Source organism: Thermobia domestica, chromosome 2 (assembly GCF_964235325.1).
Source record: "Thermobia domestica chromosome 2, izTheDome1.hap1.1, whole genome shotgun sequence".
Classification (NCBI taxonomy): Eukaryota; Metazoa; Arthropoda; class Insecta; order Zygentoma; family Lepismatidae; genus Thermobia; species Thermobia domestica.
This window is the reverse complement of record NC_137455.1, coordinates 361,106,703-361,133,192: the sequence shown is the minus strand read 5'-3', so window position 1 is coordinate 361,133,192 and position 26,490 is coordinate 361,106,703. Positions and strand designations below refer to the sequence as shown.

The following is a 26,490-nucleotide window of genomic DNA, read 5'->3' as shown; positions in this document are numbered from 1 at the left end:
GGAAGGACACATACTAGTTCCTAAGTGAAGTCTTTACCCGACTAGGGTGTAGAGATGCGCACGAGACGAGTCGAGACAGGATTTTCCTAACAAAATTCGAGTCGAGACACGCCTCTTCCAATAGAAAAATATACATTTTTCGAGTCAAGACATCACTTTTACAGCACATTTTCGAGACGAGACAGCCACAAACATTGTCTCGTGCGCATCCCTACTAGGGTGTCTCGCATGTATTGCGAGAACTTGTAATTACAGCTACTAAAAGTTATTCCTGCAATGCTATAAAAAAAAGCAGGAAAACAACAATCATTTTAAATATTTTCCAGAAATACGCCATTTTCAGCAGTGTTGCGAACGTTATCAATGTTTATCATATCTCCGGAACGGTTTGAGATTTGTAATAATCTGACGTAGTACCATTTGAAAAAGATATAACTTTATACTGGGATGGCAACACTGTTAACTGGGTGGTGGTGTTTAATACGTAAAACGATATCCCCCTCCTTATAGTTGCTTCGTGTAAAGTTTCGCTTTTCTCCTTCTTTTTGATTTCTCCGTTATCACGGATGTTCCAGATAAATTGTCCACCCTGTATAGAGACGCGTAAACAATATTTAAATAATACAGTGAAACTTCTGACTAGATGACACACGACTATTCGTCCGTAAATGAAAATTGTCTTTAACAGAGGGGTTACGCATAGCTCATACGGTAATTGCATGCATTAGGCCACAACTATATTACTTATAAATCGAAATATGTGTTACTATCGAAATGCTGTACTCGGTATTTTATTTACTGGGAAGTCCTTCGAAACAAAGTCAAAAGGAAAAAAAATATTCCGCGTTGAAATCTTATCCTACAACATTTGTTGGTTTATTTTTAAAGTTGCAAAAAAAGATGCAAAGCCCGAAAGAAAAAGGACTTATTTTCTAAAGGAATGGAAGAAGCTGTGCATAGAATTCTTAACCATATAGCTGTCTCTCCGCGTTTATCTTTACTCATTATGAAGACTTCTTACAAGTAAGGGACAATATGGTTGTCGCGCAAATCAGATGCAGACATAGCCATCTGATTGAGCATGAAAAGATATGGAGAACACAGAGATTTAAGGTGCTAAGGGCCATAGGGAGCGGAGCGAGGAAAGAGGAAACATTGAATGTCTGCAAAATTGAAGAAAGTCAGGAATGACGGGAAAAGTTAATTTCTTGCAAACAGGGAAAGAAAGTCAAGGAAAAGAAAGAAACTAAACATAACAAGGGCATCAAGGACGAAGAAAGATCATAGTCAGGGTTGCCATCCGGACCGCAGTGTTGCCAGCGCTGCATAACATTGATATGGAAGATATAGCACAGTATAGCAATTCATGCACAAGGAAAAATATTAGTAACAGAAAAGACAATTGAAAAGACTCTGTACACGTGCGTAAAAAGGTTTAACGTAGTCGTGAGAGAATATTACACCCGCGTGAATATACAAATGGAGGAAAATAGAGAACAGTACGCGCCATTTGTAGTTTAATTGCAGTTGACGTGAAGATCACGAATTAATGCGTGCTTAACACACAAACGTTTCTCGCAGTGAGCACGGCGGATGAAAGCAAGCTGGTCACACGCGTCTCCGCAGCATTCCTCTGTGAGTCCTTTTCCAAAGCAATATAGGAAGGTGTTTCAAACTGTCCAGGATGTTCATTTGAAAAACGCAAAGCGTATCATCTTTTGGAATCGCCTAGAGGAAAACTGGTAATGAACAAATGACTGAAGGCGGAGAAAGTTCTCACGTGGCCACTGGAGAACACTAACGTATCTGTGATGAACTTCTCCATGTTTTTGAATGGACGAAAGAAGAACACATCAGCAGGTTGTATAAGGCCTGTACATTTCGGAGGCATCAGCTTTTTGTAAAATTGAACACCGTTAGGAACTGTCATGTTGTAAAGTGTGTCATCCTTGTTTGGAGTCCAGGAGTCAACCAAAAGCAAAACACGATACTTACCCTGAAGGATCGAGCCACAAAACTTCTTCCAGGAAGATTTGCAAATCCCGGATCTAACACAAAAGGTTCGGATCCCTCGTTAAACTGTAGCTCCCGTCCTTCATACGTCATTATCATCCCATGGAAGGCAATAGCAAACCACCATGGGTTCATCCAGCCCAGGGACCTTCAGGTCAAAACCTGCCTTCGGGCAGAACACCGATCATCACCATCATCATGGAACGATGCTCCCAAACACTTTCATTTCTGTGTTATCATGTGTACCCCCTTCACTTTCATGTCTATATTTGTCCTCCCTTATGTACATTATTCACTCACGACTATCGTTAAACCTTTTTACGCACGTGTACAAAGTCTTTTCAATTGTCTTTTCTGTTACTAATATTTTTCCTTGTGCATGAATTGCTATATTGTGCTATATCTTCCATATCAATGTTATGCAGCGCTGGCAACACTGCGGTCCGGATGGCAACCCTGACTATGATCTTTCTTCTTCCTTGATGCCCTTGTTATGTTTAGTTTCTTCCTTTTGCTTGACTTTCTTTCCCTGTTTGCAAGAAATTAACTTTTCCCGACATTCCCGTCATTAACTTTCTTCAATTTTGCCGACATTCAATGTTTCCTCTTTCCTCGCTCCGCTCCCTATGGCCCTTAGCACCTTAAATTTCTGTATTCTCCATATCTTTTCATGCTCAATCAGATGGCGTATGTCTGCATCTGATTTGCGCGACAACCATATGGTCCCTTACTTGTTAGTACTCCCAAGAAAAAAATTACTCTGACAAGGGACCATTCTTTTTTGGACAATTCGATTTCTGAAAATCCTTGCTATCATCAGATGCAGCACTCAAAGAAACCGAGAAAAACAAGTTTTTAGAGGCAGACCGTTATCAGGGCCGGAAACGAAGGAGTCCAAAGTTAGAATACAGGACGCAGAAAGTGGATATAAATATCATGTAATTTTGAAACGAGTGGAGGAATTGAGATAAAATTTGAGGTGTGAGTATCGAGTGTAAATCTCTTTGGAATAGGAATATTGCGCATCATGTCGGCCATCTTAGAAGTCGCCATATTGGAGTTATCGAAAATAAATAAACGGGAAAGAAATCATGTGGCATATCAATTTAGGCTAGCTTGTTCCCAGAAATTCAAATATGAAGTTAGTTTTTACCAACCCTTATGTGTTGAGGAGTTACGGATGCTGGAAATTTCAATACTGGTGAAAACCGTGATGAGCCTGATTGTTTATCTTTATCGTTCTTCAGATGTGCTCACTGTTGTTCCCACTTTTGTATTAACCACACAATCATTCTTAAGGTACACTACAGATGCAACTAAACGTGCATAAGATCTGTTGTCAATCCAAGGTTGGTCCTACTTAGCTCTGAACTTTTGACACCTTCAGGTTTTATATCGATTGCTTCCATGCACCTTTCAAGCAGGGGCGGATACAGGACCGACTTCTGGGGGGGGCGGTAGGTTGTCATACTGCTACTTTTAAGGGCTCCAAACTTTGGGATGGGTTTTATTTATATATATATAAAATAAGAAAGTTTCCTCTTCTGGGGGGCGCCCCGATCTCCCCCTTGGATCCGCCCTTGCTTTCAAGATCGCCTTAACAACATAATAGTTTCTTATTAACTATGATATTTGTAGAACTGTTCTCAAGCACTATTTTGATCGTATTCTTGGTTTACGTTGAATCGACTGAAATGGCAGAAGACTACCAGTAATTTCGCTGTTCAAAATTTCCAGAATCCGTAACTACTCAACACATAAGGATTGGTAAAAACTAACGTCATGTTTGAATTTTTGGGACAAGCTAGACTAAACTGATATGCTGATTTCCTTCCCGTTTCATTATTTTCGATAACTCCAATATGGCGACTTTTAAGATGGCCGACATGATGCGCAATATACCTATTCCGAAGAGCTTTACACTCGATACTCACACCTCAAATTTGATCTCAATTCCTCCATTCGTTTCAAAATTACATGATGTTTATATGCACTTTCTGTGTCCTGTATTCGAACTTTGGACCCCTTTATCTCCGGCCGTGTTTACGGTCTGCCGCTAAAAACGTGTTTTTCTCGGTTTCTTTTGGTGCTGGATCCGATGATAGCATGCATTTTCAGAAAACGAATTGTCAAAAAAAAAAAAAAAAAAAAAAAAAAAAAAAAAAAAAAAAAAAAAAACGGTCCCTTGTGAGCGGAGAATTTCTTCAAACACAGCTTTCAAGTGTTGTGTAGTTGTTCACCATGTTAGTGGCGTATGCATCGTATCAGCAAGCACTCAATTCTGTATCATTTGAGTACAAGCGTGATTTTTGTATACAGTATATGCATATATGTCTTAATTTAGTAAATGTTTACTTTTCAACAATATCGCGCTCAAAAGGGGGGTTTAATACCCGAAACACCTCTTTACGCACCCCACTGCATCAGGTGATTAACTTATTACAAATACAATTATAGGGATCGTATTTTCTGTTATAAGTACAAGGAATAATTCATGTTCGTTATACAGAAGAGGTAAAGTTGATCGTTCGTATCTGTAAAAGGAAAAGTTCTGTTCCTCAAAAAATATATGTATTTTTGCAAGGAAAATTTTTTGCCTGGTTTATGATGTCTGTTACTTAGAAGTATCAGTTGAACATTAGGGGATCAATCCTGAGGCCGGGGAAACTAGACCCTCAGTTTTTTTTGAGTGACAAAAATAATTTAAGCTATTATTTATATATTTTTGAAATTTTATAGTAAACTCATGATATACCCTTCATAGTCTGAGTTTTGGCTGCCCCCCAGGTTTTACCTTCATAATGCGCCACTGCAATTAAGGGATGTTTTGCTGCACTTGATTTTGTGCTGTACTAATTGTTTAATTCATTCATTTTGTTGATTCGTAAAATTTATTGTGTACTTTTCCATATAGAACCTTTCGGATTTCAGGTAACCACAACGTATAGAGATTCTGTAGTTTTTCCTATTTGTAAGTAGACTAATTAAACTTACTAATAACATTTGTTTTCCTTTTTACTGCTTTCAAGTGCTGGCATGGGCTGTTATACCACGAGACTGGGGTTATGAATCACCTTCCTTCACATACAATTCATGGAGGATTTTCGTGGCTTTATGCGCAGTTCCTAGTCTTATTACATCAATTTTACTTTCGTTCTTCCCGGAAAGCCCTCATTTCTTACTATCTAAGGGGAGAACAGAGGAAGCTATGGAAGTATTTAAGAGGATTTACAGAATGAACACAGGACGAAATGAGGATACTTACCCCGTAAGTAGATAATACCGGCTTCGTAAGCTGGTGAATAAGTTAGTAGTGGTAGCATAATTGTTCCTTGTGGTACACCATCATCACATGCCACTTGGTCATATTAGTGTTGAAGATTACGTAATTTTTAACAGAATTAGAATAATATATTTTTATAACAGGTGAGACGTTCAGAGCACAAGGGTATCATATCCAATTACCAAAGACGTGAGAAAGGAAAACACGAAATTTGTATGGTACATTTAAATACGTGAGAAAGTTTATATACAGGTTGTTTCAAAACAACACCGACAACGTTTGACAGATGATTCCTGACACCAAGATAAGACAAAAAGTATAGACCAACCTGCGTACGCAAATGCTTCCTTTCCGAAATATAGACCGAAAACATGAAAAAAATATATTAACTTTAAAGTTCAGCTCCAAAATTATTGGATCTACCGTAGTCGGGTCAAGACTTCACTTAGGAACTACTATGTGCCCTATCCAAATTTTGAAGTTTCAGAATCCTACGGTACTCCCGCAACAATTTTTATAGAGGTAGTTGTTGAGTACCTCAAAATACATACCCGTAGAAAATTTCCCTCTATAAAAATTGTTGTTTAAGTATTTTTGAATTCTGAAACATGTATTTTTGGATAGCGCACATATTAGTTCCTAAGTAAAGTCTTGGTCCGACTACGGTAGGTACCATAGTTTCGAACTGTGAACCTTTAAAGTTAATTTTTTCATGTTTTTGGCAGCCTATAACTCCGAAAGGAGGCATTTGTGCACCCAGGTTGGTTTATAATTTTTGTCATTACCTTCCAAACGTTGTTGATGTTATTTTGAAACACCCTGTATATGTATATTTACATTATAAGAGTTATTTATAACATCTGGACATTAGTAAATCTTTTATGCTTTGAAAGGATAGCTTTAGACCGAGATCTTAAGAATGAAATATGCCGAAAGTGAGAAAAGGTGGACTTGATTCTTTTTTGCACTGAACGTTCTTTTTTTTTTTTAAATCATATATCACGAACTACATATTTACTTATATATTCATTTATTTTCGTATTGAATGAATAATTATTTTTTCTATCAGTAGAACCAACAAGGTATTTCATCTGATTATTTTAGTAAAAATAGTTGTTGTGAACGAGTATTCAACCCGAGATTGAAATCTTATTTATTGAAAGCTTTAATTGTTTACTTCTAACAAATTTATAATAATAATAATAATAATAATAATAATAATAATAATAATAATAATAATAATAATAATAATAATAATAATAATAATAATAATAATAATATATGTTCAAGAACCAACATGCAGTTATACAAATATTAATATTCGTAAGTAAATATGGAAAAGATCCTTGTAAGTGGCGGAACTAGAAGGCACCGTAAAAACTAGTCGAGCTAGCTAGAACCTAGACTATGATAGGTATATCATGATTTTTCCATTACAACGACTCACCAAAGGTGGTCGTCAACCCTGGTTCGACTAATAAGATATGTATATCTTTTAGTGGCAGTAATTGTTCACACCTTAAAATAACTTCCGTAATTATATCCGCTATTATTCTCACCTTTTAGACTGAAATCACAAGTAGATGATGAGTAGTAAATAATTTATTCGTTGTTTCTCTTTTAACGTATATGCACATAAACTATTTTGGAATCAAACATGTCCACTGAGTATCTATAAAACAACCACTTAGCAACCAATTATACAATAATAATATATTTCTTACATATATTAAAAACATTCTTCTTTTGTTATCTTAAATTAACATTATATCCGATATAGTGCTTGTGTAGAAGCACTTTCTGCCCAAAATACAAAGTATCTCGTTGTACCATAAACTTTCAAAAATATATCTATAAATAATATCTATAAATTATTTTTGTTACTCAAAAGCTGGCTAGATCCGACACTAATGCTTGTCCTAACAATAAAGGAAAAAAGCACACTCATATTAACACTATCATAATTATCTATTTTGAAATAATTTCAGACAAAAGTTTTTAAAGTTGCAAATAAGTAGTCAATCAGCGATACGTTTTATAGCGGCCCATTACCTACACGCTAGTTATATTTATTGGCGTCAACAAGGAGGCAGTTTATGTATCGACAGCTATTAGCGTGATTGTTCACTATTAAAATTTAGAGTGATTGTTTACTATTAGAAATTAGCGTGATTGTTTACTATTAGAAATTAGTGTGATTGTTCACTATTAGAAATTAGTGTGATTTTTCTCTATTAGAAATTAGTGTGATTGTTCACTATTAGAAATTAGTGTGATTGTTCATTATTAGAAATTAGTGTGATTGTTCACTATTAGAAATTAGTGTGATTGTTTACTATTAGAAATTAGCGTGATTGTTCACTATTAGAAATTAGTGTGATTGTTCATTATTAGAAATTAGTGTGATTGTTCACTATTAGAAATTAGTGTGATTGTTCATTATTAGAAATTAGTGTGATTGTTCACTATTAGAAATTAGTGTGATTGTTCATTATTAGAAATTAGCGTGATTGTTTACTATTAGAAATTAGTGTGATTGTTCATTATTAGAAATTAGTGTGATTGTTCACTATTAGAAATTAGTGTGATTGTTCACTATTAGAAATTAGTGTGATTGTTCATTATTAGAAATTAGTGTGATTGTTCACTATTAGAAATTAGTGTGATTGTTCACTATTAGAAATTAGTGTGATTTTTCTCTATTAGAAATTAGTGTGATTGTTCACTATTAGAAATTAGTGTGATTGTTCACTATTAGAAATTAGTGTGATTTTTCTCTATTAGAAATTAGTGTAATTATTCATTATTATAAATTAGTGTGATTGTTCACTTAGACATTAGTGTGATTGTTCACTATTAGAAATTAGTGTGATTGTTCACTATTAGAAATTAGTGTGATTGTTCACTATTAGAAATTAGTGTGATTGTTCACTATTAGAAATTAGTGTGATTGTTCATTATTAGAAATTAGTGTGATTGTTCACTATTAGAAATTAGTGTGATTGTTTACTATTAGAAATTAGCGTGATTGTTCACTATTAGAAATTAGTGTGATTGTTCATTATTAGAAATTAGTGTGATTGTTCACTATTAGAAATTAGTGTGATTGTTCATTATTAGAAATTAGTGTGATTGTTCACTATTAGAAATTAGTGTGATTGTTCATTATTATAAATTAGTGTGATTGTTTACTATTAGAAATTAGCGTGATTGTTCACTATTAGAAATTAGTGTGATTGTTCACTATTAGAAATTAGCCTGATTGTTCACTATTAGAAATTAGTGTGATTGTTCACTATTAGAAATTAGTGTGATTGTTTACTATTAGAAATTAGTGTGATTGTTCATTATTAGAAATTAGTGTGATTGTTTACTATTAGAAATTAGTGTGATTGTTCATTATTAGAAATTAGCGTGATTGTTCACTATTAGAAATTAGTGTGATTGTTCACTATTAGAAATTAGTGTGATTGTTTACTATTAGAAATTAGTGTGATTGTTCACTATTAGAAATTAGTGTGATTGTTTACTATTAGAAATTAGCGTGATTGTTCACTATTAGAAATTAGTGTGATTGTTCACTATTAGAAATTAGTGTGATTGTTCACTATTAGAAATTAGTGTGATTGTTGTCTATTAGAAATTAGCGCAATGCATAAACTGACACAATTTCCTTTTACAGTTAGAATTTTACAACATAAAATAAATAATACCTCGACTCAGTAAAATCCAATTTTGCCGTGATGTCCTTAACACAGTATAAAAAACAATTTAGTAACACATTCCGCATCGACAGATAATGTAGTCGTAGGCCGGGAGAACGGTAACATGTGGCTTTGTGCGCTCGTGGTATATTTTTTATATATACAAGAAGCACACAAAATCCATTGCAGTGATGCTTCATTGTGTCATACAATTTTCGCATTAACTGTCTGATTTTACATTAAAAAAAAAAACACCATCAACCAAGACAAAATATTTCATTACCCCGCTAGTTATAAATGACAGTAAATACTGAACATCGGAGATGAAAATTCATTTGATGTAAGGGGGGAAGAGAACACAATGCCATCAAGAATAACATATTCAACGAGCGATGTTCCGTGAATTGTGCTGGCTGGACACAAGTGTTATCAATATCACACTAGGAATGAAAATGTGACTTGAAGACAAGAGCGCCCATGTTGTGGTTTCCAAGGAGGGCAAGTATAAGCGACTTTTCAAAAATTGTTTCAAATTTTACTGTAACTAATGTAAAAATTCTATTGGATTTTCGATATTCTGAAGTACAATTTCCTCTAGGGGAGACGAGCGCCCCACCTTGGCCCCCTGATGGGCGCCCTTGCTGGAAGATAAGTTAACATATAACGTTTTATGTATTTACTTCCATATTGTTGGCGGATATGAAAAGGGTTTCTCATAAAGAACGAAACTTTTCAAATGCCCACCATTTTTGTTTTAGTAAGTTGGTAGCACTGAACGTTACACGATTTTAACCTGTTATCCTTATTTATGGTTAGTAGTCACGGAGCGCCTAATAGAGCATGATCGTAATCTATTTTCTGTATGGGTAGGAATGGAGCAGCTCATGACAGAACACTGTGTTGTCATTGTGAAAATTTATTACAAGTTTGGTACTCATTGGTTGATTGAATGATTCATCGATTTCATTCTCCTAGCTTACCTTGCAGACATACTATTGATGGATCCATGAACAGCTTAAACTTCTTCATTCCATTCTCCTAACTTATCTTACAGACATGCTATTATAGGGAGCTAGCTTGTTTACCAGCGGGGGCTGAGGTAAAGGGGGAAAAATTTCAACAATACTCTTGCAATACTCCCTTGCCCTCCTTTTATATGTCAGCGTTGCCAGGGTTAAAAATTTGTCACATGAATGTCATTCTGAAGAGTTAGTGTGAGATGGTTATTTGTTGTGTGCTGTTGTGGTTGCGGTTTTGTTGCTTATTATTCATTTGACAATGGCTTCAAAGCGTAAGGGAGGGCAAACTATACACAGCGAAGCTAGAGAAGTAATAAGGAAGGCCATAGTGCAATGCGACGAAGAAGTGAGGGAGAAAAAACTGAAGCATTTGTTATCACAGCCTAATTTGCGTGTGTCCACGTATACAGGGATCTTCGGTAGGGATTGCATAATTGCATAAACTCTTTGAATTAAGTGAGTATTAGCTGAATTTTTTGACAACGCACTGGCAACCCCGCCCAGGACCGTCGAGTGACCGTTTCTTGGCGACGGGGTGGGGAACCTGCCAATCAACTCTGCATTCCTCAGCCTCGCATTAAAGCTAGCTCCCTATAATACTCGGATTCATTAACACTACCTGCGCATGTCCCTATTTTTATGTTTCTTGATTAAAGTAATGATTATTATTATTGTTATCATCATTGGAGTATAATTTCCACATTATTATACAGAACCTTCAAAGTAAGAGGAAATATCACAACAGCAACAGGCAAGCAGACAGATACCAACGTTCCCCGGCAATAAAGTCTGAGCTATTGACTAGAATTCCTTACGAAGAGGGCGAAAAGCGTTAGTTGCGCTAGCAACAAAATACTAGACTGACCGGTCATGCAACATTTGCCCGTAATTTGTGGGCCACGCTAGTTCTGTTACGATGTTTCATCGTATTGTGAAGGCTCTTTCCTTTGCCAATACTCCTACGTCAATCATGGACCAGTTGAAAATGTATTAATTTAGAATATTCTGAATAAGTATTATGAAACATTTTACTTAATAATAACATTAAATATATTTAATAACATTTAATAATAACATTTTATTTAATGATAACATATCATTGAGTTGAACAAAATCATTTGGTGGTTGCTAAACCCTCATGCGTAGATCTCGAGAAAATCGAAAACAAGAATTTTAGGATTGATCCAATAAGCACATCACACTGACGTGAGTTCAGTGATAGTTTGGGTTTGGCTACACTATACGTAGTTCTCCAGATATAAGGCGCCAGAAAAACTTTGATTGAATTATGTTTGATCTCTTGAAAGTTATTGTTTTATTATTACGTTTCAGGTGAAACGTTTGCTATCTGAAAGGCCTATTGAATTTCGGAAGGAGCCAGAAACAAAACACTCTTTTAGAAAAGTATTACAATTATTTTGGCACCAAAACAAAGTATTGTTTGTTCCTCCGTTGCTGCATTATACTTTAGTCAGTTTCGCTACATACTTTTCTTTACAATTTGGGTAAGTACCATACTATTCTAATACCAGTAGTATACATTTGTTCTCTCACAAGATTTAAAAAAAAAAAAAAAAAAACTGTTTCTGGAGGATAATTCGTTCCTAAATCCAGATCTAATTGCAAAATTTCCCCATCGACCTCTGTTTTCATGTCACAATGTTTTCTTTATATGAGTATTGAAGCTTACGTTAAAAAAAAAGGGAAATATTTCAATTTAACGTCCCACGATTATGCCCTTTAAGTTAAGGGACATGATGATTAAAGCAAGTGAACGATGATGAAAGAATTGGTCGAATGAGCATGTAGGAGGAAACGGGAGTACCCCGAAAAAACCCACGGACAGGACGTTCACCACAAACTTACTTGGCCTTGGATCGAACCAGGGACCTTACGCACCAGACGTAAGTGCTCTTCCAATGAGCTACAGTGCCCCCTTGCAACTTATGTAAATACATATAATTATATGTACTTTTCAGTAGGGTATGGTTCGCAACAGTAGTCCGCAAAATAACGTGTTCAAAAATCGGTGTCAGTACACAAAGGAATCAAAGGAAGCGGTGATGCTCGTAGTTGAGTTAATTTTGAGTTTAACGTCCCGTTCAGCAGCGAGGCTATATGAGACGTGGACCTACTGATTAACGTGGAATCCGAACCACATGAGCTCCCGCCGGGAATCGAACCCGGGTCCCCCACGCCATAGACGCGTGCGCTAACCGCTTAGCCATGAAAGAGCTCATGTGCCGTTTCTAGTGTTTTCACTTTTGGAACTGGGAGTCGCAGATACAATCTCCGTTCAGAGCATGTGGGATTTTATAATATTGCTAAACAACGTTTTACGGAAGCCGCGCTTAGAAGTCCCGTCTCATATAGCATAGGTGCTGAACAGGAGGCTAAACTGCAAAATTGAATTGAAAAGAGAAATTAAAGCAATAAGTAACGTAGAAGTGAATAAAAGTTAAGAAACACATTTGAAAATGTTTCCTTCCTTATTTCCTGATGTGCGAAAATTCTCATTGTAATGTCCCACAGTAGTTGGGTAACATTGCTGCACTGGAATTGCCTTAATAACGTTTTTCCTAATGAGAAATAACGTTCTCGTCTCGTCTCGTCTCGTCTCGTCTCGTCCCGATTTACGAAAAGCTTTTCTCGCCTTGTTTCGAAAATTTGTCGTCCCTTTAGTAAACTTATGTACAATATTTGAGCCTTTTTTTAAAAAAATTAACTTCATATAAGAATTATAAGAAATTTTCCCGTCACGAGAGGTATACGAAAGGTGTGATATAACAACATGTAAATAATATTTATTATTTGATATATTGATTAATGATTTACGTATCTTTAAATACTCTTCATTTTGTTCCTTTAAAGTTGTATGCTATGAACCATTTAACACTAAAATAGTGCTTGATCTAAGACTTTGGGTGTAGTAGTGTTGCCTACAAGACTCGTAAAGTGTTTCACCTCAATCTCGAATTTAATATCGTACTTCTTCTCTCGACTCTCGTGTTGTTTCCGAAACAGCATTATTTTGTTTTGAATTTTCGTAGTATAACAATAAGACTCGAATAAACATATCCGAGTTGCTTCAATATTAATTTAAGCTTTAGTTTCCGTTTCAAGTACTCCATATTAGGAAAGGCCAATTCCGGAAATTTTTACTTTCCGGAATCCGGAAAGTAAATCAGAAAAATCCGGGATTCGGAAAAATTCCGGAATTTAGAAAATCCCTATCTCGGAAAAATTCCGGAAGTTAGAAAATTCCTATCACGGAAAAATCTCGATTTTTTCCGAATTGCGGATTTTTCCCAAAATTCGGAAAGTAAAAATTCCTATTCCGGAAAATTTTATCCATCCCTATTCCAGATGCTGCTAAGAGATGTTTAACTTTAATCAATCAATTTAATCTACAACCACATGTGTGTTCAAACCTATCGGATACATATCAAACTTCTGTTCAAGAGCAAACGTGGATCTGAAAAGGTACTGGGACGCATGACGTCACGCCGTCTCCCGTGCCTATCTTTACCCATTGTAATTTTTAGGAAGTGAAGGGGAGCCACAGATTGGAAGTGGGGGAACGGCGCTCCCCTACGTTTCCTCTCACTTTTACCCCCTGCTTATATTCCCATAAGTAAATTTCTATTTAATAATTTATGTAAATTATTAAAAATAATAACAATGAAATTTCATTGTGAAATTGAACAATATTATTAGAATATAACGTCCAAAGATGACACATATATGTACCAATCAACATATGTCATTGCGTTGAACAAAGCGATTTGGTGGGGGTTAAGTCGTCATGTGTAGACCTCGAGTAAATCGAAAACAAGAATTTTAGGAATGATCTAAAAAAAATGGATCAAAAGATTGCGATCTTGGCCAATAATTATACTTTTTGGATCAAGCGCCGCAAAATTGAAATTAGTTTGTGGCCCCTAAATCGATGTTTTTAAAGGCGTACAAGAAAATTTTTGATTGAAATATATTGGATCTTGGATCAGAGACCCTAACATTTTTGAACGGCCCCTAAATCGAGTTTTCGTATAGCTTTGGTTTAGCTACATTATATGTACTTCTCCAAATATAAGGTGTAGAAGAAAAATTTTTGAGTGGAATATATTGGATCTTTTGATCCAAAAATGAATGGTTTTTATAAACTTGAAAATTAATGCTGACAAATCGTCTAACTAATATGCTACCGAAAAATCCGGTCTAGATGTGTCATTTTCAAAGGCCAGAAATATGAACGCTATAATTCGAGATAAATCGAAATAGCCGCCATCTGCAAGCACACTATTTTGTCATTGCTCAGTGAACGATTATTATTACATGACAAAGACGTCTGGAGTCTTCCCACCCGAAGAAGTGTTCAACCGCACGGCCCTACCGCCTGATCATGAGAGAAGGGTTCCTATTCGAAGAAGTGGTTGAAATGTTGAAAGAAGTAGTAGTCAATGGCATGCGCGCCGACTACGTTGGTGCTCCGGGGGCTCCGGCTCCCACAATATTTTTAGTTTGGACCTGGATTTGAATCCGTTTCTCTTGCGCTTAAAATCAGCCGTGTTACTGACTGAGCTAGGGCAGCTCCAACTTATGTTTATAGTACCGGTATATTTTACTTTATCACAACACAGCCTTTATGACAGTGTTCATAAAATATTTTAACCAAAAATAAATCAATTAGATACCGAGACTTCCCTGAAAACATATAGGCTAACACTTCCCACCATTGATATGCGCCCATAAAAATCTTGGGAAGTCGGCGCAGTTGGTCAGTGGGAGAGATATACAGTGGGCGAGGAAGGTTCCACATTGTAACTCATGCAGATACTTCACCTTTGTTTACGCGACTTGTAGCCGAGCATTGTCATCAAACAAGAAGAAACTCTTTCGGTTGGCCATTGGTAGATACTTGCGAACAAGTTTGGCGGTGCATTTCATGGTGTTCCGCAGTGTAACGATTTGCATTGATACTTTCACTTCGCCTGAGAAAGACATGTTGCATTACTCTCACCATAAACCACCATATCAGGAGGAACATATTCTGTGGTTGGAGACATGATTCGGGAAACAGTCCTGGGATTGACATTGATTCAACTCTTGTACTGACCCTTTACGATTGTCATAACAGATGCAATTTTCATCAAAAGTGACAATTGGTCGCAGAAGGCTTCAATTATTCTTTACACTCAGAGAACTGAACACTTTCGGACCATTTTTGTTGGTCAGTGTCAACTCATGTGACACCTATGAGTCTAACTTTTTTTAGGCTTAGCAGCTGCACGTAACCACCGAATGAATGTGGTGAGGTGTATGCTTAACTGGTTTTCCAATGGTTCCAGTACTCTTCCCATGATTCGCTTCCATGCCGTCCTGAAGATCTCATCCGAATATTAGGGTGGTCGATGCCCATGGGCTTTATACCAAATGCCGTGTCATCAGAACAAAATTTGACAAACCAATTCCTGATCCAAATATGCTTTTAATATTTCTTGTGGCTTGGTGTGCAAAATGTGCCAGTTTGAATTCTTAAACAGAAAAATCACTCAGATTTTATGTTCTCCATAAGTGAACTTTGTCTATGAATCTATTGAACAACCCACTGTCTCTCAACCCTCAGTCTGTTTCCTGTTCGAGTGCAGAGTTTCTGGCGTAAAACACATTATCTTAGTCCGGGGCGCATATTTGCAGATCCCAAGCGTTTCAAATATCCTTTGATCTTATTGGCCGATACAGATAGGAAATCAAGCGTCATGACATATAAATTGTAGAAAGCAAACGCTACCTGTTGTCGGCCCTTGTAGCCGAGCGTGCTAGTAATGGAAGTCACTTTTGGCGTGAGTTCGAACCCAGTCTAATGAAAAGTTTTTTTTTTTTAATTTTCATAACACTTTTTTCATTAAAATAAGATTGAAAACAATACTCAAAAAAGTGATTTACCGAGCGGCCTGGTAATGAAAGTCGTTTTCGGCGTGGGTTCAAACCCGGCCCTAGAAAAGTTTCTTTTTGTTTCTTAAACATTTTCAAAACACTTTTTCATTAAAATAAGTATGCAGTTTTACCATACGGATCCATAGTATAAATAGTAGTAGTAGCACTAGTAATAGTATTATTAGTAATAATAATAATAATAATAGTAAAAGTAGTAACAGGAGTAGATGTAGGAACGGGGTAGAAGCCCCGCAGAGGTTGATTGGGTTCTGTTCTCGGCATCAAATGGGCAAATTAAAGACTCGGCCAAATTTTTCTGTACATTTTACATGACCAATTTAAAACACCTAACTAGGGTAGCGCGCGAATATAGAAACGCTTGGGTTCGGCGAAAATGCCTGTCTGACCGAGCTGATTTTTCCCATGGAACGTCAAAGTGGACATTTTGTTTGCATTGACCTAATAATAAGTGATATTGAAGTGTTCGCATCGAACTTTTCATTATGACAAAGATGAATGGAGTTATAGACAATGATTATGATGAACTCTTAATTTTTAATTTTTCCCAACATAGATAACATACTTAATATAATTGAGATACCCTTTAAAACACATTTGTGTAATAATACACACACACACACACACACACACACGTGTATATATACACATTAATATACATTTTTGCTTAATATAGATATTCCACACTACAAACTCAACCAAACCACTGCGTCATTTTCAGTATTAGCCCCAAATTCGTGGAATGCTCTACCAAATGTAATAAAAGAAACTAAAACATTTAATTCCTTCAAGAAAAATGTTAAAAATGTATTTACTCAGCCAACAAAATTTAAGTTCAGGTGCCCATGTATTGTATTCTATCACTTCAACCGCGTAAATGAAATCAGACTTGACTTGCTACATCCATTTTTTATTATTAAATAATCATGCATTGTACAAATATTTCATAACCCCCTTCTCGCGTATATTGTCAACGACAAGCATACCTTATTTTGTCTCTGTGGTATACATCGTTTTGTGTTCGTTTTCATGTTTGCATTTGTATGTTTTATTTATTTATTTATTTATTTATTTATTTTGTATTCAATTTATTATATTTTTGGCAAGTCTTTACTTTAGCCATTTCATTCATTTTTTCGATTCTTCCGATTCAGTGATTTGTTCTTTCGGCTCCAGCTGCGCATTGATAAGTAGGACCGCTAGTATAAAAGGGTATAGTGCAGTAGAGTTAGGTAGAGTAGAGTCACTTAGTGATGAGTGATTTTGAGTTTAACGTCCCTTGCAGCAGGGAGGCTATATGAGACGTGGACCTACTAATTAACGTGGAGTCCGAACCACATGAACTCCCACTGGGAATCGAACCCGGGTCCCCCACGCTAAAGGCGCCTACGCTAACCGCTTAACACGAAGGAGCTCTAGAGTAGTGTCAGATACAGATAAGTTGGGTAGGGGTAGGAACGGGTTAGCTTAAGGTTAGGGAAGTTTTGACCCATTTTTATAAAATTGTGCGGAATCGAAAGGACAAATCACTGAGTCGAGGAATCGAAAAGAATGAATGAAATGGCCAAAGTAAAGACCAGCCGTATCTTTTTCAAATTTGTATAGCTGAATATATTTCTTTAGCAAGGGTTAGGGTAGAACAGCAATATGCTGAACCTCGTTCACTTGAATAACGATTCAATTCAATTCAATAAAACATCGAACTAGACTAATTGACAGCTTTGACTGTAAACCCCGATCGTAAGCTTTCGAGATGGCACTAAAAGATAGTCGTTCCTTGCCGGTAATTATTGATAGTTTTCATTTTTCTATAACAGAATCCTGATTGATTTGTTTACTGTATATGTAAAAAAAAGTGCATTTAATTAGCAGATTGTAACGTATTGTTCTTAGCGTGGTGGACACCCTCGTAAACCAGCCGCGTACACTAGTAAAATTTTACGTATCCATAAATAAGAGAAAACCTCACTGTTTTTTTAGATAATCAAAATTTATAAAATGAGTTTACATTATATTGTTTGCTTGTTTTATCACATGCATACCCAGTGGCGTATTTAGGGGGCTTCCGAGCTCAAGCCGCCCCGAAATCTTACTTACTATAGTAAAGTATATGAAATATCTTGCAGAATTTTCACATTTTCAGGCAAAGCCCCCCCCGAAAGTTAACAAAGCCCCCCCCGAAACAAAATCGTAAATACGCCACTGTGCATACCTATTACACAACTCTGAAACCAAACAACCGAAATCTAGTTGCGTTAAACTGCAAAAAAGAATGTTAAAACTGGTAAACTTTGTATAATTAGGGTGTGTATCGCTTGAGAAAATCCTATATTTGCATATAATTTAAATGAAAGCTGTTATATTTTCCAGATATTTTGGATTTGGACTGTGGTTTCCAGAGTTATTTAACCGATTTGAAGATTTCTATCAATTATATCCAAACAAAACAGCCAGTGTCTGTGAAGTTGCAATGCTTGGAAAAGAACAGATTGACAATGCTACGTCACTGGAACCCGTTATATGTGATGATACAATTGAAAGCAGAGTATTTCTTAACACATTGATCATTGGACTGTCCAACATTCCAGGAAGCATTTTGACAGGGTTTTTTGTTAACAAAATAGGCAGAAAGCCATGTGTCAGTAAGTATATTACTTTTAAGCAGTATCCGTGGTCTGAATTTTGTGAAATACTTAAAGAGGTCTCATCCCGGCGAAATTAAAATACCGCTAATTTTATAGTAATTATGTGAAAGATAAAAGATAATCGAATATGGAACAAGAGCTCCCTAGACAATATCATTTTACATGAGATACCATTATCACCACTCACTTATCTACTTTCGATTTAGAGCCATTTTGAAACTCGGCATTTCTTTTCGCGTTTCTAAACGGCTGAAAACGGAAAGCCACTAGGTGACTTGTGATAGCGGTACCTCACGCAAAATAATATTGTCTAGGGCGCTCTTGTTCCACGTTTCAATTATCTTTTATCTATTTGAAGATATCAGATAATTACTGTAAAATTAGAGGTATTTTAATTTCGCCGGGAGGAGGCCTCATAAGGGACAAATAACGTTCATAAGAACTGAAATGCTGAAAATTCGAAAAAAAAGGAAATATTTGAGTTTTACGTCCCACTGTTATGCCAGTTAGGCTAAAGGAGACGGCGATGATGAGTAATGAATGAAATGGTGGAATGAAGAAAGTGGGAGGAAACGGGAGAACCCCGAGAAAACCCACGCACACGGTGTTTGTCCACCACAAAGTTCACTTGGCAGGGGGCTGAAAATTCGAGCACAGGTTCTAAATTGTAGGTCTTTGTAGCGGTTAGAGTATTGTACTCACGTCCGCGTGGTCTTCGGGTTCGATTCCCGTCTGTCACTTCTCAATTTTCGGCGTCAACCCGGCATGAATAGGCCACTATAGGTCTAGAAAGCTTCTGATATCTCTGTTAGAGATAGGGCGACACAGTGCGCTGACCACGTGTTAGACGCTACTCTGAACGTAGTTCAACCGATCGCTAACAGATGGCGTTCGAGCGACTGGGGCTCACAATGGGCTATCACGCCAAATTGTTTGGTTTTGGTTTTACAGGTATATTTACTAGCAACCAGCAAAAAATTATTTACATAAGGTAGCAATAGGAATACAGAACTGAAGCTTTGTATAATTCCTTCCTTATTGAAGCTTCAACTTTTTTTCTCTTTTTTTTGTGACTAGAACCCTGTTAGAGGGTTATGCCCTCTCTTAGGGAACTGAAGTATGGAAATAATAGATGTGGCTTATAATTAACAAAGACTTAAGGACGTTTGTGGCCCTTAACATCAGGCAGGGTAACTGACAAAGCAATTACATGATGTACATGAACGTTAAGTCTGAACATAGAGAACGGATGAGGTTAGTTGACGGATGAAGTTATCTTCTTGCCTAGGGGCTACTCTAGGCATTGATTAAGACAATGGGAGCCCATGTTAGTTGTGGATAGATTTATTGTGCAACATAGGATGGAAAGATGAGCGGAAGATGGTCATAAACTTGATAATCTGTGAGTAATTCCAGATCTAGGGCATCAGGAGGAAGCTTGTAGGAGTACAGAGTATATAGGACTGATAGCGGTGGATGGGAATATCGAAATGGTGATGGGTGAAGTGCCATATGATGCATAGTAGTCAGAAGTAGAGGATGGTGTGCTTCATAACGATTGTGTATGTAGGTGAGACATAACTTTTCAAGATGAAACTGTAGAGATGGAAACTCAATGCGGTTGTATAACTCTGCTGTTGGGCTAGGTAACTTAATTCGAAATGCAATACGTAGTGCATGTCTTTCTAAGATTAATAGCTTTTCGTAGAAGAAGCGTGTAGCAGCAATCCATGCAGTGTGGCCATATGTTAGAGTCGATCGTAGAAAAGCTTTATAGGTATTCAATACTGTAGTAGGTTTCAAGCCCCACGATTTTCCGGTTAACCTCTTTAAGATATTTAGTCTATACTTTTTGCTGTCAGATGGCACTATTTATTGGATTCGCTACTACTCATATGCCTTGAGTTTTGAGACACTAACGTCATCTCTTGGGCAAAAGTCTCAGTACTTTTTAAACACCCGATATATCTTGTATTTGAACAATATTTTAGTTAAACAGCATTTAAAATTTAAGAAAATAATAATTTTAGGTTATATTTCATTCACCATGCACCACCGTCTTGCTACTATAATAACGAAGAGATCTATAAAAGGATATGTTTCACCTCAGTAAATGCCATGGTTCTAATACAGAATTTTTCTTTTTATTTGCAAATTAATTGGTTGCCCCCTCCCCCCCCCCCGTTTTTTCTTCGAAAATTACAAATGAGCTTTTTACATTCACGAATATGATATTGTTCAGCTCAAAAACAGTATTGAGTGGTAGGCCTGTATGTTCGATCTTTGGATATTTATTTTTCGTTAGATTTATAGGGCCATATGCAGAGTCCTTCTGAAGTGTCTTGGTGCGATGATGCGAAGTGTTTTCGTGGTGAAGAAGGAAACTATTTGCCTATTTAGTCGCCGGATAAAATACTTTTCACTGACACATACGAGATGTATAGTTCTTCGCAAAGCTCTCAAATAGTCACTCGGCTGTTTGAACAAATCATTTGTGGCACTTTTTTGCATGTTTTAATCTGTTTTTGACGTCCAAAGACGTCTCGATCGTTTTCAACCGACTCCTTACTGCTTTCGAATTGCTCATACCACTTGTAAACAGCCTTCAGTGCCATCGCTCCATCATCATACACTGACTTACAAATTTCGTAAGCTTCTTTGGCACTTTTTGCAGTTTAGAACAAAACCTAATTAGTGCGCCACAGACACTCTTAGCACGTTCTCACTCTTCTGCCTCTGGAAGTCAACTTACATGTCACAGCTCGTTCAAGCTCGACAATGATTGTCTCAAAGATTTAGGCTACCGGGCTTACTAGTAGAAATGGATACAACGTCGTAGATGGTATGGTACTGTGCAACTACTGTACATTCACCGTACTTTTAGATCACACCTTGTATTATATTCTTTTTTCGCTTCTGGCTTGCAATAATTATTCGGTCTACTTTGAAATACTGAGTTTGACATGCCTGATGTTAAGGAACCAAAGTTACAAATCGAATTCGTTGTAGAAGGTGATACAAAGTAGGCAAATCAACAATTAGAGCGTCTTCGTGGCTAAAAGGTTTGACATTCATGATGTTGAGGAACAAAAGTTAATAATCGAGTTCGTTGTAGAAGGTGATACAAAGTAGACAAACCAACAATTAGAACTCCTTCGTGGCTAAAAGGTTTGACATTCATGATGTTGAGGAACAAAAGTTAATAATCGAGTTCGTTGTAGAAGGTGATACAAAGTAGACAAACCAACAATTAGAACTCCTTCGTGGCTAAAAGGTTTGACATGCCTGATGTTGAGGAATAAAAGTTAGAAATCGAGTTCGTTGTAGAAGGTGATACAAAGTAGACAAATCAACAATTAGAATTTTTTCGTGGCTAAAAGGTTTGACATGCCTGATGTTAAGGAACAAAAGCTACAAATCGAATTCGTTGTAGAAGGTGATTACAAAGTAGGCAAATCAACAATTAGAGCGTCTTCGTGGCTAAAAGGTTTGACATGCCTGATGTTAAGGAACAAAAGTTACAAATCGAATTCGTTGTAGAAGGTGATTACAAAGTAGGCAAATCAACAATTAGAGCGTCTTCGTGGCTAAAAGGTTTGACATGCCTGATGTTAAGGAACAAAAGTTACAAATCGAATTCGTTGTAGAAGGTGATTACAAAGTAGGCAAATCAACAATTAGAGCGTCTTCGTGGCTAAAAGGTTTGACATGCCTGATGTTAAGGAACAAAAGTTACAAATCGAATTCGTTGTAGAAGGTGATTACAAAGTAGGCAAATCAACAATTAGAGCGTCTTCGTGGCTAAAAGGTTTGACATGCCTGATGTTAAGGAACAAAAGTTACAAATCGAATTCGTTGTAGAAGGTGATTACAAAGTAGGCAAATCAACAATTAGAGCGTCTTCGTGGCTAAAAGGTTTGACATGCCTGATGTTAAGGAACAAAAGTTACAAATCGAATTCGTTGTAGAAGGTGATTACAAAGTAGGCAAATCAACAATTAGAGCGTCTTCGTGGCTAAAAGGTTTGACATGCCTGATGTTAAGGAACAAAAGTTACAAATCGAATTCGTTGTAGAAGGTGATTACAAAGTAGGCAAATCAACAATTAGAGCGTCTTCGTGGCTAAAAGGTTTGACATGCCTGATGTTAAGGAACAAAAGTTACAAATCGAATTCGTTGTAGAAGGTGATTACAAAGTAGGCAAATCAACAATTAGAGCGTCTTCGTGGCTAAAAGGTTTGACATGCCTGATGTTAAGGAACAAAAGTTACAAATCGAATTCGTTGTAGAAGGTGATTACAAAGTAGGCAAATCAACAATTAGAGCGTCTTCGTGGCTAAAAGGTTTGACATGCCTGATGTTAAGGAACAAAAGTTACAAATCGAATTCGTTGTAGAAGGTGATTACAAAGTAGGCAAATCAACAATTAGAGCGTCTTCGTGGCTAAAAGGTTTGACATGCCTGATGTTAAGGAACAAAAGTTACAAATCGAATTCGTTGTAGAAGGTGATTACAAAGTAGGCAAATCAACAATTAGAGCGTCTTCGTGGCTAAAAGGTTTGACATGCCTGATGTTAAGGAACAAAAGTTACAAATCGAATTCGTTGTAGAAGGTGATTACAAAGTAGGCAAATCAACAATTAGAGCGTCTTCGTGGCTAAAAGGTTTGACATGCCTGATGTTAAGGAACAAAAGTTACAAATCGAATTCGTTGTAGAAGGTGATTACAAAGTAGGCAAATCAACAATTAGAGCGTCTTCGTGGCTAAAAGGTTTGACATGCCTGATGATAAGGAACAAAAGTTACAAATCGAATTCGTTGTAGAAGGTGATTACAAAGTAGGCAAATCAACAATTAGAGCGTCTTCGTGGCTAAAAGGTTTGACATGCCTGATGTTAAGGAACAAAAGTTACAAATCGAATTCGTTGTAGAAGGTGATTACAAAGTAGGCAAATCAACAATTAGAGCGTCTTCGTGGCTAAAAGGTTTGACATGCCTGATGTTAAGGAACAAAAGTTACAAATCGAATTCGTTGTAGAAGGTGATACAAAGTAGGCAAATCAACAATTAGAGCGTCTTCGTGGCTAAAAGGTTTGACATGCCTGATGTTAAGGAACAAAAGTTACAAATCGAATTCGTTGTAGAAGGTGATTACAAAGTAGGCAAATCAACAATTAGAGCGTCTTCGTGGCTAAAAGGTTTGACATGCCTGATGTTAAGGAACAAAAGTTACAAATCGAATTCGTTGTAGAAGGTGATTACAAAGTAGGCAAATCAACAATTAGAGCGTCTTCGTGGCTAAAAGGTTTGACATGCCTGATGTTAAGGAACAAAAGTTACAAATCGAATTCGTTGTAGAAGGTGATTACAAAGTAGGCAAATCAACAATTAGAGCGTCTTCGTGGCTAAAAGGTTTGACATGCCTGATGTTAAGGAACAAAAGTTACAAATCGAATTCGTTGTAGAAGGTGATTACAAAGTAGGCAAATCAACAATTAGAGCGTCTTCGTGGCTAAAAGGTTTGACATGCCTGATGTTAAGGAACAAAAGTTACAAATCGAATTCGTTGTAGAAGGTGATTATAAAGTAGGCAAATCAACAATTAGAGCGTCTTCGTGGCTAAAAGGTTTGACATGCCTGATGTTAAGGAACAAAAGTTACAAATCGAATTCGTTGTAGAAGGTGATTACAAAGTAGGCAAATCAACAATTAGAGCGTCTTCGTGGCTAAAAGGTTTGACATGCCTGATGTTGAATAACAAAAGTTAGAAATCGAGTTCGTTGTAGAAGGTAATACAAAGTAGACAAATCAACAATTAGAGCTCCTTCGTGGTTAAAAGGTTAGCGTACGCGCCTTTGGCGTAGGAGACCCAGGTTCAAACAATGAAAATGAAATGAAATCTTTCAGTTTTACGTCCCACGAATATGCCGGCTAGGCCAAAGAAGATGGTGATGATGAGAAATGAATGAAATAGTGGAATGAAGAGAATGGGAAAAAAACGGAAGATCCCCGAGAAAACCCGCGCACAAAGTTCACTTGGCGCGAGCTGGGATCGAACCAAAGACCCCATGCACCAGAGGTGAACGCTCTACCAGAGTTACCGCGGCCACGAACCCGGGGTCAATTCTCATCGGAACCTTATATGGTTCGGGTTCCACGTTAATCCGTAGTTCATGTCTCACATAGCCTCGCTGCTCAACGAGACGTTAAACTTAATTCAACAAATCAACATATTTTCCGCTCCTAGTACAAATATATATATATATATATATATATATATATATATATATATACAGGGGTGCCCACAAGGGGGGGCTATGACGCAAACTGCGTCATTCAAATATTTAGGGGGGTTAAAATGTATATAAATATGTTTGAGAGGGTGTAAACATTAATCGAAAAGATTTTTTTCATGGAAGAACACCTACGGATAGGCAATTGAGGGGGGTGCGTCATGGACATGAGGGGGGTGGGCATCACTGATATATATATATATATATATATATATATATATATATATATATATATATATCCACCCTTAACTTTCTAATAAAACCGGAAGTGATAGAATCCACTACAACTTCCTGTTTCAATATTCATCTTCATAACAACGATGAGATAGCGAGAAATTGTGTTTTTGGAATCAATTCTGCCATCTAAAAATAGATTCCATCTATTTTATTAACCTCTATTCAAATCGGAAGTGGTAGAAATTACCCACTTTTGATTTTAATGTAATTGCTATAGACTAAAAGCGGTACAAGGAACAAGCTGTTTTCTGCGATGGATTAAACGTCGCAAGAATGAATTCCGCCTCCACTGAAACCAGAAATCTACCGTCATTTCCGGTTTCAATAATAATTTAGAAAATAGCATAGTATACAAACCAAACTCCTTCACGAGGTCTACACGTGATACCAGGGGTGGATCAAGGACCGACTTCTTGGGGGGGGGGTTGTCATACTGTTACTTAGAGCTACTTTTAAGAGCGTCAAACTCTGGGATGGGTTTTATTTATATATAAAATAAGAAAGTTTCCTCTTCTGGAGAGGCGATTGCCCCGATCGTCCCCTCGCCTTGGATCCTGCATTCGAAATATTTCTACTTATTTTTGTATGACAGCAAAGTTTAGCAACGCCTTAAATTTTAACAGTTAAAATTTTAGATTTTTTGTAAAAAAGAAAAAAAAAAAGCATATTATTTTCGTGCTAATGCAGCTAAAAGAAAAGTTCTAACATATTACTCAGAAAATATGTTCACTCATTTCAATAGAAAATTAAAAAGATCACAGATGTCCCAATGAAAGCTGTACTAAATCTAGTTGATATTTCTTTTTCGTCTGTTCTTTGAAATAGTTAGATATTTTAGTGCCTAATTTTCAAATTAGAACTCTTACTTACAGCCTAGCTCGTTGATAGTATAAACCGACCTCTAACCTTATTTATTAGCCGTACTCATAAGACCCCACTAGATAAGAAAATATAGTTGAAATAAATTGTAATAAATTCATGCGAGGGATATAGAGAATACAGCTGTAAGGAAGTAGGCCCTAAAAGTCTCATATTTAGTTGCCGCAAACCGGTGCTCGGACCAAATTAACTGTCTGAACAGCATCTTATACAACTTGATACAAATACACGGTGTATAAAACAAACACTTTTGGCTAGTGTCTGTTTCCTAAGCACTTTTCGCCAAGAGATTTCACAGTAAAGTTGTAGGATTGATGCTGCAACTATGTAATTACCAGGGGCGCCAATCCTGGGGGCAAGGGCCCCCCAAAGCTCATGTGGGCCCTATTGTGTTTATGAGTATACAATATTTGGCATAATTTGAGTGCAATTTGCCTTAAAATCTTCATATATATGCCTTCT

General features: G+C 36.7%; 1 protein-coding gene across 1 annotated transcript in view; it reads left to right on the top strand.

Moving 5' to 3' along the window:
- LOC145678823 (synaptic vesicle glycoprotein 2B-like) overlaps positions 1-26,490 on the top strand; it is a 90,753-nt gene that overhangs the window by 44,312 nt on the left and 19,951 nt on the right. Inside the window, exons 6-8 of the mRNA XM_081749369.1 lie at positions 5,043-5,281; positions 11,352-11,524; positions 18,345-18,616. Coding sequence (XP_081605495.1) covers positions 5,043-5,281; positions 11,352-11,524; positions 18,345-18,616 — 684 coding nt within the window. The remainder of the gene's footprint in view (positions 1-5,042; positions 5,282-11,351; positions 11,525-18,344; positions 18,617-26,490) is intronic.